The 19,046-nt window shown below is 34.9% G+C and overlaps 1 protein-coding gene across 1 annotated transcript in view; it reads right to left on the minus strand.

Annotated features, from left to right (window-relative positions):
* LOC131777764 (run domain Beclin-1-interacting and cysteine-rich domain-containing protein) overlaps positions 1-19,046 on the minus strand; it is a 22,008-nt gene continuing 2,962 nt past the window's right edge. Inside the window, exons 3-18 of the mRNA XM_059094102.2 lie at positions 17,301-17,407; positions 16,330-17,209; positions 16,149-16,252; positions 15,619-15,669; positions 14,522-14,714; positions 12,881-13,275; positions 12,520-12,593; positions 11,612-11,676; positions 10,866-10,987; positions 8,839-8,955; positions 8,700-8,761; positions 7,850-7,928; positions 3,850-3,924; positions 2,532-2,625; positions 2,008-2,080; positions 1-857 (exon numbers count right to left, since the gene is read on the minus strand). Of these exons, the coding sequence (XP_058950085.2) occupies positions 800-857; positions 2,008-2,080; positions 2,532-2,625; positions 3,850-3,924; positions 7,850-7,928; positions 8,700-8,761; positions 8,839-8,955; positions 10,866-10,987; positions 11,612-11,676; positions 12,520-12,593; positions 12,881-13,275; positions 14,522-14,714; positions 15,619-15,669; positions 16,149-16,252; positions 16,330-17,209; positions 17,301-17,407 (2,549 nt within the window). The 3' untranslated portion in view covers positions 1-799. The remainder of the gene's footprint in view (positions 858-2,007; positions 2,081-2,531; positions 2,626-3,849; positions 3,925-7,849; positions 7,929-8,699; positions 8,762-8,838; positions 8,956-10,865; positions 10,988-11,611; positions 11,677-12,519; positions 12,594-12,880; positions 13,276-14,521; positions 14,715-15,618; positions 15,670-16,148; positions 16,253-16,329; positions 17,210-17,300; positions 17,408-19,046) is intronic.

Below are 19,046 nucleotides of genomic sequence, written 5' to 3' on the forward strand. Positions count from 1 at the left end.
TTATGTACGAAAAAACTATTTATTGATTTGTCCGTGTTGTAGAAAAATTACAAGTTTTTTTCCTTGAAACATTTTCTGATTCAGATGTAAATGTTCTTAATTACTTTATACACCCCTACACTTCCCTCCCGAGTGAGAAAACTGGCCATTTAAAATATATTTTGTAAGTTCCCCAATCCGTACTTTCAATTAGGGTTTCTTTTTTTTCTATAAAAACTGATAAAAATTTATTTTGACTCATTTTTCAAGGAAATATAGGAAAAATAATTTTAAAGAATAAGATTACCTATGCGAGAACTCTGAGAAGTACAGGGTAGAATAAGTTACATGTGTAGAAAAGTAAGACTTCATAAAAAGAAAACTAGATCAGAACATTTGCTGTTTGTTAGTTTGCATTTTTTTAATTGCGTGATGTATTAAATCCTGTCATACCATTTGCAGGATGAAAAAACCAAGTGTACTTCTTACGGTTGCATTATGAAATAAATTGCTTTTTCATGAGTAAAATTCTTTCAGCCCCAATTGCAAAGGGATACCAAAATGGTTTTTTAAACTAACTTTCCCCGCATTTCTGCTTATTGATACGGCTTATAGTTGCTTGAATAACCTCTCTAGGTATGAAGACTGCAATTCAAAGGTAATCCCAAAGGCTCGGGATGGAAAGCCCATTATTCAATACAGTCAAACATGTCAAAAGCGATCATCCTCAAAGGGGTATTAGCCCTTACTGAATTTGTATATTATCATTTTTGATTTGACACTGATCTCAAATATCTACAGACTAGACAAATCTGTAAGGCTAATATTCCAAGATCTGTTCTTCCTCTGGAGAGACAGCTTCAGATAACACTTGTTTCCTGATGAAGATAGATGAAGTGTTAGACTAGAAATTTCAATGTTTAAGTGAGTACTGGTGAAAAGAAAAGGGCTTGGCATACGTACATATTCACATTAAATCCAGAATGCCAAAATAATTTGCTTTATGGTCTAGAAGGGTTTTTTTGAACAGGGGAAAATTAGGCAATCCTTGGGCAGTAACAATTTTGGTTCGTTATTCCATAAGTTATGATGGTTCAAAGGGGATTACTTGAATATGTTGAAAACATTCTAGGAACAACATTATCAGGTTGCCTTTCCAGTTTTCAAGTTTAATGACCATAACTAGTAAAGCTAACCGGTGTGTTGGTAAAAAAAAGTAAGTATGTTAGTGGGTAAGAAAGTAAGTAACTAACTAAAACCTCCTTAGGTAAACCCTCACAAACCATGCTGGTCTCTGTAAAGTTGGTTTAGAAGCTGAGTATCACTTGTTCAATACCTCCAAGTGACATACTTGTTTTTAGAAGGATCATATCTCATGCCTCCCCTAAGTAGGTGGTTAACAACCCCCCACTCAACATAATAAACAGAAATCCAGACCTGTAACTTATTCCTAATATTTAACTTGAAAGCCCCCCTTCCCCTAAAACAATGTTGAAATAAATCAGAGACCATTTTGTTTTCACCAAACAACATTGAAATGGAGGAGAGGGGAGATCAATGAAAAAAAAGTAGTAGAGTGTGCCAGTACTTTAGCCACTCATTGTAACAAAGTTAATACTGCAACTTCCTTGATCAAAGGAAACCTAATATGTGTCATGCACAGTTTGTTGTTGTGACTGGAATTAAGTAAAACTTGGGAAAATTATTCACTCAATCTTGCATTAGTCCTTTGTAAGAGCAAAGGGCTAACCCCTGAAATGTCAGCTTAAAAACTCCTTACAGTGACTAATTTACATGATCAACAGTTGATAATACCCAATTATCTTGTTATACTTCCCCACTGATGCAGCACCACAGTTTCTTTAGAATCTTGCCCCCTTTATTCATTTGGCTATGTCTAATTTGACTCTCTGGTGCCATTTCAATCAACACTGATAGTAAGTTTTTGAGTAAAAAGTCCTAAGAACTGCACCACATTACTAAAAACAATTATGAATCTACAACAAAGATCAATAACATGTACTTTACCTTACACGTATTCTTTCACATTTTGGGCATTTGCCTTCAACAAAACATTCCTTGTGAAATGATGCCCGACAGCCTATGTAGAGCAATGATTTAAGAGGTCTAACAATCATTAGCAAACAAGAAGACCACACAAAAATAATTGAATGAAGCTTTCAAACTACAAAGAGCATAATATATTAGCACTAGCACCACCACAACCTGGTTTAATCTGAATAATTTTAAAGAAATCTGTGAATACACTCAAGCAGTATTTGGATCAATGGATACTGTCTTTTAAGCAATGCCTTGTAAATTGTGTCCATATTGAACAGGGCATTCACTACAATAGGAAAATTTTTGCAGAACTACCTATGGAGCTTTAATTTGAATACCCATCCACTCAATACTTAACAATCTAAACTATGACACAGGGTGCTTCCTTCTGAGACAGGGAATAACAACAGTGACCTCAACTTTGGATAAATAGCAAATAACATTTTAACAGTCCAAGCCTCTGTTTAAAAAATTATAGGACGGTAATGCACCTAAACATTGCACAACTCTGTTCAGCATAAAAGGAAATATGACGTCTTTCCCATCCTTGCAATATTCACAGATAAATCCTTTGGCAAGACACAGCTGTACAAAGTTGAAAAAAGAAAAGACAAAAAAAACTTAGTGGTGAACTGCAGTTAAGAGGCTAGAGAACTATAAAATATGAAAACACCTTAACCTTGTAACAACCTGTAGAATATGAATATGTGAAAAATACAGTAGTTTGCTGGCCAGTGCTCCATGCAACTTCACACATATATATATGTGTGAAATATAAGCTTCCATTTGAATGCATATAGTTGGCACAATATCAGGAGTATGTGTTGAATATTCTTTTTAACCCCTTTAATGTCATAACAGGAACCATACATGGACATGGGTATCATAAAACAAGGTTGTTTTAGTAAACCACAACCAATTCCCATTTTGCTTGATAGGTCACGGGTTAGAATGCTGAAATGTCCTTGCAGGATAGTCACTGGTTTGAATTCAGCCTGAATTTTTCCACTAATCTGAACCACCTAAAAACATGTTCACTTCATACTCTGTCTTCAAATGCAACAAATTTGAAAAGTCTTTGGCAAAATTTCAAATGATCACTTCCAACTACAAGGGCAAGTCACCCGGGGATTGTGTACACTGCAACAAAAATGTCAGCCATTAAACATGAAAGGTTGAGTTCTATATGATTTGGGATGAGACAATACAAGTAGAAGACCTATGTACTTTCCTTAAGAGGGATAAGCACACAGGGTAAACAACATCAGTCAATGAAATCACAGAGATTATGATACTCAAATTAACTAACATCTCTAACACAGGTTCTTTATCTACATCAAAGGCAATTGTGATTTTAGAGACACTCTTAACCAGTGAGAAAGGGGTCTCATAGGAAGTACTTGTAGACAACAAATTGACTGACTTGATTGTCTTAGCTGAGTAATGTAAGGTGAACAGTCCTAACAAAGTGTGCCATCTACACATAACCCTTGGATTGAACTTTTCACATCGCAAAAAGCAAACAAGTTAGTGCAGAATAGAAAGGAAATCAAGCAACGACTTTCATGAAGCTAAATTCTCAAATCAAATTTACATTGGTTTGCACACTTTAAAAGTTCTTATTAGAGCCAGTTGGGCATGTTTAAGGTTAAAATGGTTGCCACAGGAAGTCGTTACTTTAATAAGAATTGGTATTACACAGTTTGGCCCTGTATGAACCAAATGAAGCTTGGTAGATAAGAGCACTTAAAATACCAATCAGATAAGAGCGTTTTTTACCAATACAACTTGCCTTATTATTTGTCATACCTGACAATGATTGATGTGATTAAGAGATTCTACTGCTAACTTATTCAAAAATTGGTGTAAGTCCCCATCATGCACCTGCAAGATACAGACCAATTAAATAAAAATAAAATAGTTTCATTCTAATTGTATTGTTACCTAACAATTGAAAAAAAGTATATCTTAATGATGAACCTGCTGGTCATTTTAGCTTTTTAAGGGCACTCAATACTATTCTTTAGGTCTTTAGGCTGCTACAATTGAACATTTAATGACTCAATGTTGTTTTCCTCTTGTTTAACTAAATCAGTTCAAGTTCAATGTGAGTGCAACTCTTCTGATGCTGTCAAATGAAAATGTCACAGACCCACAACAAAAAAATCAACTGTTTTTGAGAAAGCATACCCTTTATATATTAGTGTCCTGTTGATCAGCATGCTTATTGGAAGAAATTCAAGTATGCCTTCTACATTACAGATACAGATCTTTATTGAAACTCCCTAAATGGGTTTTTCAGCATCAATACAAATGGTTAAAAGAAAGAAAACAAATTAAAGAATATAAGACTATCGTTACAGCTAAATATATATATTAGAATAAAAATAATGAATAATGAAGTTAACCTAATAACAGCTTAGTAAATCAATGCTTAAATTTCTTGGAACATTTTAAACACTTAAGATTGCTGCTTAATGAGTTCTACAGTTTTGCTCCTCTATAAGCAAGAGACCTCTGACCAGCTCAAAGGTGGCAAAAAGGTATATCCAAGGTACTAGCTAATTGAGTTTGCCTGTCATGAACACAAGAATGTAGCCTAGACTTATTTGCAAGGTAATCCGGGGGAAGATTATTAATGCACTTGAAAATCATAGCTGCATCAGTCAATTTAAGTACATCTTTGAAAAGGAGCCTTAGTCCTACAGAAATACAATCATTTTTTCTAGGCCCCAGAACAATTTGTCTGGCAAAGTTTTGAACTTTTTCTTATTTGTCAATGCTGATATTGCTGGTATTGCTCCAGATGCTTGAGCAAGATAATAATTTGCTAAAAACAAAGGCACTCATAAGTAGCAACAGCATTTTCCTATTTATAAGATGCCTAATTCTACTGATTTGTTTTAACTTAAAAAGACAGTTTGAAACACTCTTAGTAATTTCTTTGTTATAACTGAGGTTTGCATCCAGCTAAACACCTAGATCTTTGGCATCAGTCTCAGGTGATATTTGTTTATTAAAAAGTATTAGTTTGAATGATGGAAGTCGCTGCAGTAGTTGTGGTACTCCAAATATCAGAACATTGGTACGAAACTAAAAATATGAAGACAAAAAAAAAAATATTTTACCTAGTTTTTATAGCATAACTTTTTTTTTGAGATCTTAACTCCAAGTTTGCATTTTAAGCTATAACCCTCTTTTATGAACAGTACAATTTTGTTTTGTGTGAAATAAGAGAAGACGAATATGGTGACTGATTTGTTGAATATACCATAGTTGACAAAACTGCCATGAAATGGCTTTATCACTGCATCTCAATTATTTTTCACGCAATTAGAGAGTTAAATAAGGTTTTATGAAAGTACTTTTTGAATGTTTCTTTACTTTTGGCTTCAAGTTTGCCAAACTATGGGTGTAGTTTCCAGCCAGAGAGGTATTTTAGTTGAGTGAGCACATTTCTTGATGTTCTCCACATGGATTTCATTCAGAGCAAGCCTTGGAAGTGACTTTGAAGTCTTGAACTTGCATTAAAGATATTGTTCCTCCAAATAGCCTCCAATGGTTTGTTATCTATTTGAACTCAAATAAGTTCACCAAACACATAATTGAGCAGTCTCTTCATAGGAAACACTACTCATAATAGTTCTCTCTCACTCTTGGAATAGGGCTACTCAGCAGGAGTCAGTTTATAGTACTAAGATTACTGGTCTACCTTCCCGTAGCAGCACTGCTCTCAAACCTTTCAAAGATGTATCTGTCTGAATGACAAGTACAGCTTTAGAGTTGAAATATGCAAGCACTGGGGTCTTTCCTAGTTTGTCTTCCATTACCACAAAGGCTTCCACTCTTCATAGACCTCCATTCAACTTTCTATCTGAGAAGAGGCTTAAAGAGCTTAGAGAGCTTTACCAAATTGAGAGAAAAACATTTCTAATAATTGGTCATGCCTTGAAAACTCTAAAGACACTTCTTTTTGTTCAGTGCACTCATTTGCTTTATGGCATCCACTTTTCTACTGTAAGTCTTCCTACCTTTGAGTGTCAAGGTATGGCCTAAAAATGTACATTTGGTTGACTTGAACAGCAGTTTCTTCAGATTGACCTTTTTTCCATTCATCCACATCCCTCAAAGGGTTGATAATTCCTAAGCTACAAAATCTCTCTAGCTCGCCTTTGTAAGCCGGTTTTTTCTTCTTGCATACTGCCCTGGACAGGTACTGCACCACCTAAGCATCAGGCTTGACCTGAATGTGCTACTTACACTCTGGCAATCAAAGCCTTTGACCACATCTCTATATCCTAAGATTTGGACTGAAAGAGATATGAGTTCCTCAACTCCAAAAAAATTACACATACACATTTTCCCCAGCACTCAAGTTGATCTCACATTCAACATCGCAAATAAGTTCCCTATCAGCTGAGCTCAACCAGAGTGGCTTGACGCACCTGCTTAAAAGGGCATTAATGCTCTTGATGTGATAACTTTGTAAATGGTGAAACTGTTGGTTAATTCTAGTGTTATTCTAGCAGTTCCAGTGGTGTGGAGTTGGCTGATAACTGGCTTGGATTGTTTCTTACTTGGTTTTGCCTTGTTGTGACATACCACATCTCTGGCTGGATGCTTAGACCTGAGATGAGCAGGTTTAGCTCTACTTAGCTTTTGGAAGGATTACTTTCTCTCCAAGTCCATTCTTTTTGGAGCGTCTTCATTGTGTTATCCTTACATGGTTTTCCTGATCTATTGGTTTTCTTGCAGATTGTGAACTTCACTTGATCTTTGCTGTGTGGCTGTGACTGCTGTTGACACCATACTGAGAGTTGGCATTATGATCTCTGAGAATCACTGTTGTAGATGTCTGTAGCAATCACAATGACCTGTTCCACCTCAAGCATATCCTAGTTTTCTTCCAAACACTTTTAATACACCAGAGCCCAAGGAGAATTGCATTTCTGAGTGTGATGTCTTTCTCATCTTCTGGCCATCCACATGCTTCTGTGACTTGTCTCTATTTTGTGCTGTTTTTTATTTTGCATGTCAACTTGTGTAACAACCTTGTACCGAGTAGCTGCAACAAGTTTGTTCCCTCTAGGTTTGCAGTGTTCCTCCAGTTTCTCTAGTTGGTTTTCCCACTTCTTGAGAACACCTTTGAATAACGTCACTTTCTAAAGAATTTTCTGATCTCTAGACCTGGATCTGCTTAAATTGTCTTCAAACCTTTGGAGAAAGGAAAGAGCTTTTTCCTCCATTTCAGGAGACTCATGTAGTTTTCAATTGTTTGCCCATTTGAGAACTGGTCCTTTTGACAGTACTTCCATCACTGTTCAGTCTTCTACTATTGCCAAAATAAAACTTATAGGCATTATGAAAGCCGACACTAAGTTTCATTATGCTACTCTGCCAAACAGTTATTTATATCATCAAACTTTAATAAGCAAAGCTAAATTCATTAAGAATGAATTGTAAAAACTACATGCACCAATACCACACAATAATTATTCCTAGCAACTCTGTTAAAATATTGCACAATACAAGTTCATTAACCGTAAATTATTTGGGTGCATTCCATATTTGGGAATAGAGTTGCCAGTATGACAGAAGCTCTCCTGACTGCCATGATCAATGTACTTCTGTTTTCCATGCTCCTAACCCATGCACAAGCTTCCAAGGTCAACCATTGTTGATGAATTCATCATAAAAACCAATTCGTTTTTGTTCTTTATACTGAAACATACATAATCAGCTACATCACCATGTAGGACCTCTAAGTGGACTCCACTCTTACATGTTCTTTAAAACACATTCAAATCACCTGCAAAAGGTCATGTAGGGAATAAACATGAGGCTCTCCACAAATATGATCTGGAATCTTGTTGAACTCTTCAGCTAATCTGCCAAGACAATTCAAAGAATCTGAGATACAATTTTGGAGTTACAAATAAACAGAAAAGTTGGTGGAAAGGAAGAAAAACAGATGCATTATTAGTATTGACACGCTGCCAAGTGATACATTTTCTTCTTACTACAACTAAGCATGCAGGCCCTGATGGGGTAAACCAAGATCATGACAGTAAGGAGCAAAGGCAGCAAAGTTCATGAATAAACCACCAAGGTACTATATTTCCCTGTATGCTTCAATTAGACTTTGTTAGTAGTAGTCTTCACTGGTCACTTCAAGGCAAATGGCTTCTGCAGTTGGACTGTGCAAGTGGAAAATTCATAGGACATACAAACAGAAAGTGTTTTACAACTTTCTCATACCATCCACATGATGTGCAGAAGGCAACTTCTGTAGTCATCAATCCCACACATATACATACATACATGGATAGAAAAGTTTGCAGATTCTTATAAAAAAATTATTTGACATAATTGATTACAACCCAACTATAGTCACATCTTCAGTACTCATATAACACTTAATGAAAACCCTCAGTTTTCCCAGCCATACTTGATTTGTGCTTGAACCACAAACTCAGTATTTAACCAAGAACAAATACAAAATACACATGAAAGAAATACTGGGATTGCCAGCATCTTCAACATTCTGCACCCTGCTCATAACCAATGAAAATTTTTTTCTGCTAGTAATTTGTTTTACCCTCTAAGAGATGAGCCAAAGTTTCTAGTATCTTATTATTCTTTTAAAGAATGACCCTTACTCTTCAGCTTTACGGCATGTTTGAATAAAGGACTTGAAAAAGTGAAGTCGTCTACGAACATCCTGACAAGAGATAAAATATTGCATCAGGCACGATATACATAAAGAAAAAAATAGATCATTAGTGTGAACCAAATTACCTTCAATCGTTCTAGAACTCGAATACGCTTGTATAATGAGGGATTGAGATCCATCAGATTAAACAAAGGATCAAAGCATATCCTGTGCAGTAAGTCACGTGCAAAATTAGACACCTCATATCTGATGTCAAGTTATGGAAACCCAGTGAAACAGCAGTAAACATAGGTAAAAGAGGAGAATGGTTTCAAAAGCTGACAAAATTTATAGATTTAAACTACATCTTGAGTTCAGAGCTACCTGATTAATCACAATCTTTTGTTACTGTGTACACACATTGTCACATAGTAAATAAATAACACATTTGATCTGCAACATTGACAGGATTAGAAATCTAGTGAACATTGTACATGATTAACCTGTTGATGAAAACTCATCAATATAAAGACACTCATTATTAAGGTACACAGTCATCCTGCCACCAGTGAGCTTGCCACCAAGGCAATCTTGCCACCACCAAGTTGCCACCAGTAAACTGGCCACCAAGGTCGCTAGCTAATGTGGTATAAATTCAAAGCTATAAGTGACTCTTAAGTTTCATCTGGAGTCTTGCAAACATTGCCATTAGAATCCCATGAGGAATACTGCAAAACTGTGCTGAAGGCTCAGTAGTTCTTTTTGAGATGGCAGAAACAATAAAAAGCCACCAGTTTGATCTGACTAAAGAAGGTATCAAACAGACTACTGAATGATGAATTCTAGCCTGAGAATATTTAGAGTGTTCATGAAAGGAAAGGTAAGCCAAATTGACTGTAACTTTCTACTTGAACAAATGAATAACAAGATCGACAAGAAATGTCAGTGATGGCATGCACTTTTTCATCAACAAAACAAGACTGCTTTTAAAGCTCACAAGGAGATCCTGTTAATTTTTTACCTGATAACAACAAGCTCAAGCAAACCTATATTTGTTTAATCCAACATCCTCTAGCTACACTTAATACAATTACATCAATTGCTACTGGATCATTATGTTTAGTGACAAGATTGATTACACTTTGGTGGCGAGGTGAATGGGTACCATTATAAAGACACTCATTGCTGTAACCATGCAACACTTGAAACCAATGAATAAACAAAAGTTTTTGGAAGAAACAAAACTGTGTCATAAAATCAACAAGGCTATATCACATATGCATGATACAACAGGAACATAATTATCTGAGAAAGGGTGAGAGAAAGTGCAGCTGAACCTACCAGTGTAAACACTTATTGTGTAATCAGTTTATTTGGAACCCCTCTTAAAATTGTGATATTCCTATGCCCCAAACAGTTGAAAATGTACTTACTACATTCTGCGAGTTTTTGGTGGCTACTTTTTATTGTTTGAGCCCTTTTTTTGGCAAAACTACTGACCAAAAAACTATCATCCACTCATTCAAATGGCAAAAACTATCATCAATTATCATGTCAAATTTTAACATGTCCAAACTACATGATAGTTGATGATAGTTGATGCTAGTGAATGTTAGTGCATGATAGTTCACATTCAAACAAGCACAATAGTTTAAACTACCATCAGCTATAATGACCATTTGAACAAGGCTTTTAGTGTTTCCAAATTATGTTTAGTTAGACTTACAATGTCTGTGTACAAGCATGTGGATCAGTACAGATTTGAATACAAAAAACACCTCTCCAGTGTTATTTCCTTCTTGAGCAAAGGTTGAAAATTTTCTTGATGGAAAAGGAAGACTCCTTGATTTTGTGAACAAGATTAAGCACAATCAAAATTTCCTAGGTGTATTTTTACAAAATAATGAATTGATTCCAATATTCTTTGCAAAAAAGGGCATACAAGCTTGAAATGCAAAATACATATTGTTTAGTCTGATTACTTTGTCTATACCAAACCTCAATGAAGTGTTCCCACATGATATAGAATGGCTAAATAAAATCATTAAATGGTGCTGCTGGAACTTCTGTATAAATAAGTGGTTTAAGAAACATTTAAATACCAATTAATTAATTCTTCATCCTAACATAATAAGAAAAAGTACTTAAATTATATTTCATTTATATGGAAAGGATATTTGGCGAAGTCCCATTTTCTTAAGACTCTAGCAGGGATCACTTCCAATACATTGTTATGACAAGTACTACAAAAATATTTTCCCAGGTAGTGGCAGTACCGAAATCGCCTCATGTAATCTAAAGGGAAAAAACCACTGCTTATTTACATGTAAATCCAAACTACTGATAAGCAGCAAGAACTCTGCAAACAAGGACTTTGTGTCCACTACAGGGACATGAGGTATATGCTACATCAATTTATTAGAAAAATAATTTTTCTCAGTCTCACAAGTGTTTCCAGTAGAGTCCACATGTTCTCCAGCAAAGTCAATGACTGAAGTATATTGTAAACCCCAACAGAAAAAGGTTGTCAATCAAAAAATTCAAACAAAATATATGAAAACAGTAACTGAAAATAGTAAGGAGACAAGCACTTGTGGTCTAAATATCAAATAAGGGAATCTGCAGTATTTTGAAATTTTCTCTGTCATAACTCTGAGAAATTAATGAAGAGGCTGTAAAAATGAACAAAATGCATGTATACTAGCATATAGGAATTGATAACAAACTTGCCACTGTAATGAGTTTGAAAGCTGATGCTTGAAGCATTAGCCCTTCATCAGAGCAAATTTTGCCAAATTCAAGACCAAGATTCTGGTAAGGGCTCCTAAGTGGCTTACTGATATAATTAAGATATAAAGAAAAAGTCTTTTTTTCTGTAGATACTAAAAAGAACTTAAATAATGCTTTTTAACAACTTGCCTGGAGAGACTGCCATACCACAACCAGCACATCTGAAGTTTTGCTGTCTCATACATTCTTTTCTCCTGAAATTTGGGCACAAATTAGTTACCTTGGTCTATCAATCATAATAATCAGCCCTTGCCTTCCAAGCACACAATTAATTTTACGTAATTGAAACACATTTTTTGAAAGAAAGCAAGATGCACTGATCTGTATAAGGCTTTTAAGACCATAAATCCACAATGGAATCTTGAATTTATCTCTCTTTGGTCCAAAATAAAGAACCACTTTTCCTAAATAATTTTCTGATGCAACTTTAAAGGCATTGGCTTCTTTTTTACTTCAAATTTACAAGAGCTGAAAATTTGCCCACAAGACATGCTGCAGCAGCCACTGAAGTTGGAATTTGGTTCGTTTTTTGACAACCTTATTATCAAGCAAAACCCTGTATTTACACATTCTTTAATTTCTTCATACAATATTTACCCTTCAATCTGTGGAATTTCTTTTCTTTCTTGACGTATATATTTAGCTTATGATTGTAAAACCATATGAAGAGCTTAGATGACAGGAAGAATCTTAGCAATATTTGAATTTGCCAAACACAGTGTGGAGTATTATTAAATAAACAACTGAAACTCAATTAAAGCTATTCCCTTCTTTTAAATGCCTAAAAATATTACTGGTTCCCTAAAGAAACTATTCCATCACAAAAGTTTACTGCAATGCTAATTTAACACAGATCATCTAGTTTTTGACTATTTAAAAGTTACTCTTTGAGTTTGTGTTGGATATTAGATGGTAAAGCTAACCAGGCATGTAGCACCAAGTTGGTTGTAATAAATCCCATATCATACAGGCCTAAATGGCTTGCTCATCTCACAAATAGGTAACACTCCAAACTGTTCAATATGTAGGACACATACCTAGGTGGTTTATGAGTATGAAAAATAATCTGTGCCCGTGGAGGGGCCCATTCTGAGTTTCCCCGAATACGGCTCTGAAATTGAAAGATGCATTGTTTTTTAACAACCATGTTAATCAACCACTTGTTCTTACATACATGTCGACATACATAATAATATAGAGGGTAGATCACTATACAGTGCACAAGAAAATTTTCTATTGGTAACTTCTTATTCACAACATAATGGACAGAATTGCTATTTCATTACTACTCCATTTCAACCCTCATTCCTCCATATTATTATCTTGGTTTCCTTAACAAGCCTTGATCAAACCTTTGTCTTAAAATGACACCTTAGTTATGGATGATTTAGTACTCACTGGCAATGAGTTTTGTCTGGACATTAGTTTATTCTCTAGTGCCTCAACTTGAAGGATATCATCTGGTGCCACAGCCACAGTATCTGGTAGAGGAAGCAAGGACTGAGGAGCATCTTGAAATGATACTAACCATTGCAGTTCCCATGCTGCTGGGTGTTTTTGGTTGGCAAACTTCTGCAACAAACTTTTGGCTACTGCTTCAGCAGACAACTGGGTATAGTGCAGCTTGGAATTTGGATTATGCACTGAGTCTAATACAGTGTCTGTCACAGAGCTAGGATAAGAGGGTGTAGCATTGGATGTACAGAATTCATTGTTTTCCTGTAATTGTTCATCTGTTGGACTTAGTTCTTCCCACTCAGTACTGAGCTCATCTTCACTGTCAAATACAGACCCTAAATGAGACAAAACACTTTGATTTGCTGTTAAAGTAAAAACAATTAGTTGTGACATGTTTAATAAAGTCAGTACATTTTTTTTGGGACAATTATTCAAAATGGGTACCACTGAGACTAATTTTTTTAACACACAACCTTTTTACAGAGGGAGAGTGCTTGAACCCAGATAACTCAAACGTCACATATATTTTTTTGATAACTCAAATGTCAAATATATTTTTGTTGCTTAGAAGCCAAGCACTTCATTTTAATATTCACTCAAAAGAATACCCCAATCCAAAACAGTTTCTTGATTCATTTGAAAAAATCTTTCAATAGGAAACTAAACACCAAGAAATACAAAGAAATGAAAGCCTCTTCTCTCCTTGTTCAATCAATTCTCCATATTATTTTAATGCTAATAGATCACTGTGCTGCTTTGACAAGCAGTAATTCTTCCATATCACATGAGCTTTTTTTATAATTACAGTACAGTATCAAAGATAATAGAAGTAATGTGTTTGATGTAAGGTCCTACACAAACAAAATCAATCACCAGCTCAAAGAATCTTTTTCCTTACAGTTAATCATTAGTTATTCTAAGTTCTGAAAAATCTTAGCTGAATTAAAATAAGCTAGAACAGTCAGGTCCATTCATGATTCTTGTTCACTATGCATATACATCACTTGAAAATTCTGGACAGGATACTTTATTTTTTGAGATCCTCTTACAGAAGCCAAGTGTCTGGTAACGTTTGCACACTAAATTATATTTCATGTAACACAAATGCAAACTTGTAACCCAAGTGCCATTTGGTGTAAATAAGCCCTTGAAATTCTTAAAGACTATAAATTGCACTTGCCCTATGGGCTCATGCAATTTTAATGGCTTTGAAAAATTTACTTGTGCTTATTAACACCAAATTACACTCAAAATAATGTTTTTACTTATACTAATACAAATACATGTAGCTCATAAAACTATTGCAAGTTCAAGATATACACATATATGTGCTGCCAAGTAATAAACAGGATTCAACCAATACTGCAGTACTCAAGATGCATATCTAACCATCATTCTGGTCAGTGCTGAATTGTAGCATTTCTCCTCCATGAACTTTAATTTTGTTGTTTCAATTCAATAACACTTTGTAAAATTTATGGGAATCGCAGAATCTTGTATTGCTGAGAAAGGAGTATTGACTCATAATTGAATTTAATCTTTGGGTACTTCTGTTTTTTTTTTTCAATCATAATGACTCACTTGAAGAGTTTGTCTGCATGCTGGGTTCAGAGGCTGTAGATTGGGTGGCTTCATCACTAAAGGCAGCCTGTTCTTGCAAATTTTTTCTTTGCCTTTTCTCCCACCTCTTTCTCTCAAGTTCTTTCTTCAAGTAAAGGATTTCTTCATCCTCCTCCTCCTCCTCCTCTGATGCATTGACAGCATCACACTTCATCTGTATGAAATTCAGTCAAGTGACCAGGTTCTCATTCAATAAAATTTTCATTTCACAATATACTAGAGATAATACACAACATAAATTCATTCAAATCAAGAAAACTCTAGGACACCCAGATTAAGAAAGCATCATCATGTTGAAGAATTATACTCTCCACCATGTACATGTATGATTTTAATTCCTACCATTCAAAACAATGTACAAGCTACCTGTTAAAATACTGTCTTCAAATAGGTTTAAGTCCTATCCTTAGGATGCCATTTTAAAAACAACCACCAACAACAAAAACTCTGTATCTTAGCTATACACATCCAAAACTAACATGTACAAGAACTGGTTCTGCTTTTTTCAAATGGTGGATAATTTTATCCACTGGATGAATCCCTATGAGGTGGATGGTCCAGTATGTTTAGTTTACAGTCATCTGCTGGATAGTGATTTATCTGTTGGTTAGCAATATCCTCCCTTTCAACAACTGGGCCAGGGAAGATTTCACAGATTGGTACGCAAATTACAAAGCAGTGCACAAAATGGTATTTGTAGTTGAATATTTTGAAGAATTTAAAAAAAAAGTGGGCTTACATTTTGGAGTCTAAAAACATGCTTAGTTTAAAAGAATTTAAACATACCTGTACATTTTAAAAGTGGCAATAAAAATTGCTTTTTAGAGTATGCATCTCCTTTAAAAACTCACAGTGAAAGATTTTGCCAACTTTTGTTTAATGAATGTATTTAGACACTACCACAGTACACTACACTGTTTATATGAAATAAAACATTCCTAAACATGTAGAAAGATACAATTTGTTTAACTTATTAAGGCCGTGACTTCTATAAGGTATTAAAATATGAATATGAAATAGTGAAATAAAGAAGTTGCACATATTAAGTGACTTCAAACCTGTTCAATTGCTGCAATCAGTGCTTCAGATATACTAAAATGGGCATTCTCCTGTAAAAGAACACATTCAAATGAGGACAAATCACAGCCATAACCACACCAGTGAAGAAGTGGAAAATAGAAGTACTTATGGATTTCATTCATTGCTTGGCCAATATCAAGATTTTTTTTAAAAAAAGGATATGCAGACAACAAATTTTGGTTATTAAATAAATTGTGTCATATATGTGATCCCACAAAAAATTTTCAGAGTTGCTGGAAAGGCTTGTTGGCAATAATTTCTGTCACTTTGAATGCAGGTTTATGTTTGGTAGATTTACAGAAAAATGCAAAAACAGTTTTTTCTAAATGGGTTTTCACTGTATCTGGCAGCCAGCTCTTTATCATCTTTTCATCACTGATAGGTGGTCCAGTTTAATGCCTGTCACATAAACTTTTCCTATGTTAGCATATCATTTTCTGCTTTTGGTTTTTGAATCTTTTGCTATATGAAATTAAATTTTAAAACAGTTGCTGTTAGAGGCAAATACCTTGTCTAATTCACAAGAACTAAAATCCTGTGATGCTAGAAGTGTTGCCAGTGATTTTTCTTGATAAGGATCATCCATGTATGGGTCAATGCAGTACAGAGATTCTACAAGAAAAATTGAATAGTTCCACAAGGTATTGGTAACATCATGCCAAGAATGAAGAATTGCTTCAAATTCTCACCTGATGTAGCAGGAAGTGAAGATGACAATCTGTTAAGATCACTGCAGGAATTCTCCTTGTTTCCACCACTTAGAGCCAGATCATTAATGAACTCATGCTTCTGAATTTGTGTCACACCAAGCTGATCTGACTTTGACCTATTGTGTCCAATAGCTTTCCTAGTTTGATGTTCTGTAACAGACTCAGTAGAGCTGTTAACATTTTTGCCACATGATCCTGCTGAGTTAGTTTCAAGGTTGGCTGCTTCTAACATCCCATTGTTTATTAATTTGTCACTTTGAGAGTGCAAAAAAAATTTGTTAAGACTACCAGTGCTTGCTCTTCTGACTTTGCATGATTTTTTGTCATCAGTAGCATCCAACCACATTGCAGTGTAAGGAATACCCTCATCACTTTCCATTACAGCAGACAGTGCTGCATAAGCTAAAGTTGCTCTTACACTATCCCTTGTTTTCAAGGGTCCAAAAGTTGTAGAAGCTTGTGAAGACCAATTTACTTTGACATTTTCTCTTACTATCTGCTCTGTATGGGATCCACTTCTTGATAAACATTGATGCCCAAGAGTTTGATCATTTATGTTTGTCAGTAAATATGAACAGTTATGGCCAGACCCAGGGCAATGTTGCAGGTTTTCCTGCAAACCAACTGAAGGGTAAACTGATTCATCAGTTATTTCAATGTTACTCTCCTCTGGAGAATTATACAATGAGACATTTTGACAGAAGTCCTTTTCACTACTGCAACCTGAGCTGTTTGATGAAGGAAGCTCTTCAACATCTTTTCCCTGGATGTCTTTGTCTATGATAGAGGACTGAAGTAAACCAGTGTTAAAGTTCACACTTCCCTGCAACCACAGATCAATGTACTTTTTCTTGTTCAGCTGAAAGTTCAAAAGAACAAAATCTTTAATAATTTGCTCCCATTAAACATCATTTAGTGTCTTAAATTAATGCAGTGTAAATAGTACTCACCAGAATATTATCAATTTTAGCAAGCAGCTGAAAGTCACCATTCTCTAAAGCTTGTATACAAGTGCACATTGCCTCTACATGTGGATTGCTTCTCAGAAATGCATAGTCTAAAAAATAAATAGTATGTATGGTTGATACACATGTGCCTATTTTTTCTTTTAAAAACATTTCTGTGATCTAGAACTAAGTAAAAAAGATCTGAAGAAATTACAACAAAATTTCAAAAAAACAAAACATCACATTACAGAAGGTAGTGTACCATAGGAGTACATTATTGTATAGCTGTGAGTCTATGTGGTCAAATCAAAATACTGCACTACAACCCTAATGCTATGATTTCCTTGACTTTTCAATGTCCTAAAACATACAAATAAGAAAAAAAACATAATGTCACATTACTTTCATCCTAAACATGTACTTAACATGCATTTTCCCTCTATTTCTCTTGCATACCAAACAAAAACATAGGCAATTGCTATTAATGCAAGATTAATTTTTTGGAAGGGTATGGGTTGAGTTGCTTTCTTCTTTCTTTACTTGGTAATTGTGAAGTACTCTGTGGAAAAACACCTGTCCATCCAAAGTCAGCCTACTGACACCCCACTGCCAGACAACAGTTATAAGCACACCTGTTAGCCAACTATCAGCTGACAGATAGTAATCTGGCAGACAGTCAGTAATCTGTTGGTGATTTGTTGGTAAGTCATGGGTAACAATCTGTATTGTGATACTATATTAATTGTCCAAACTTCAGCTGACCTAAATGCTACATTGGATTGCAGATTTATTCAATGAATTTCCAAATTTAGCGGCAGTACCTATGAAAGTTGTTGAAATGCTGGTAATTTGCTATCTGAAAAGATTATCTGGACTGTAGGTCCTTACTCACATAATGCAGCTTGCACATGGACTGATTATTTCTTACAAAAATTGATTAGCATGATGAAGACATGTTTGATCAAGTTTTTTTTCACTTAAACTTTTACATTAAAATTAAGTTTGTGATACCTGCAAACCACTGGAAAATTAGTCTTAAGATAAACATTGTCCATACATAAATGACATGCAAAAAAGAGGTTTGCAAACAATTGTAGGGCAATTCATTGTTTGAGAGATGACAGCAGGAATGTTGATGTTAAATTATGGTATCAACTCATTTTTAAAGTGATTCAACAAATGCAGACTAAGTTAAACATTTAAAATATACCCAAAGTACAGTAAGGCTGCCATAAAATCTCAAAAAACCAAATAAAGCATACCCTTCACACAATATTGCTACATCATTTGAATAAATTGAAATAAAAATTCATATAATGTTCATATTCTGTCATATTGTATTTCTACTTATTAAGATACTGTTAGAAGCTCTTTGATAGGCTGATACTCCCCTGATTTTTGTTTAATTCCTCTATTTGTTTGTATGTCTTCCAGGAAGATGAATCTTGATAAAACCTGATTGCAATTCAAATATAAAGATCACAGCCTACTTTTATCAAAAATCAGTATGTACCAGACCGATAATACATCTCTGTGGTGGTTTGAGTCTTACCTACATGATCAAACACAGCGATGTTGTATCAATGGATCATTGTCTGACACACTACCAATTACTCAAGGCGTTCCACAAGGCTCTATTTTGGGTCCCATCCTTTTCTTGTTATATATCAATGACCTTCCACTTGCAATACCTCATTGCAATGTGGATATTAACACCGATGACACTACATTATGGATTGCCAATTCTAA

This window comes from Pocillopora verrucosa, chromosome 6 (genome assembly GCF_036669915.1).
Source record: "Pocillopora verrucosa isolate sample1 chromosome 6, ASM3666991v2, whole genome shotgun sequence".
Lineage (NCBI taxonomy): Eukaryota > Metazoa > Cnidaria > Anthozoa > Scleractinia > Pocilloporidae > Pocillopora > Pocillopora verrucosa.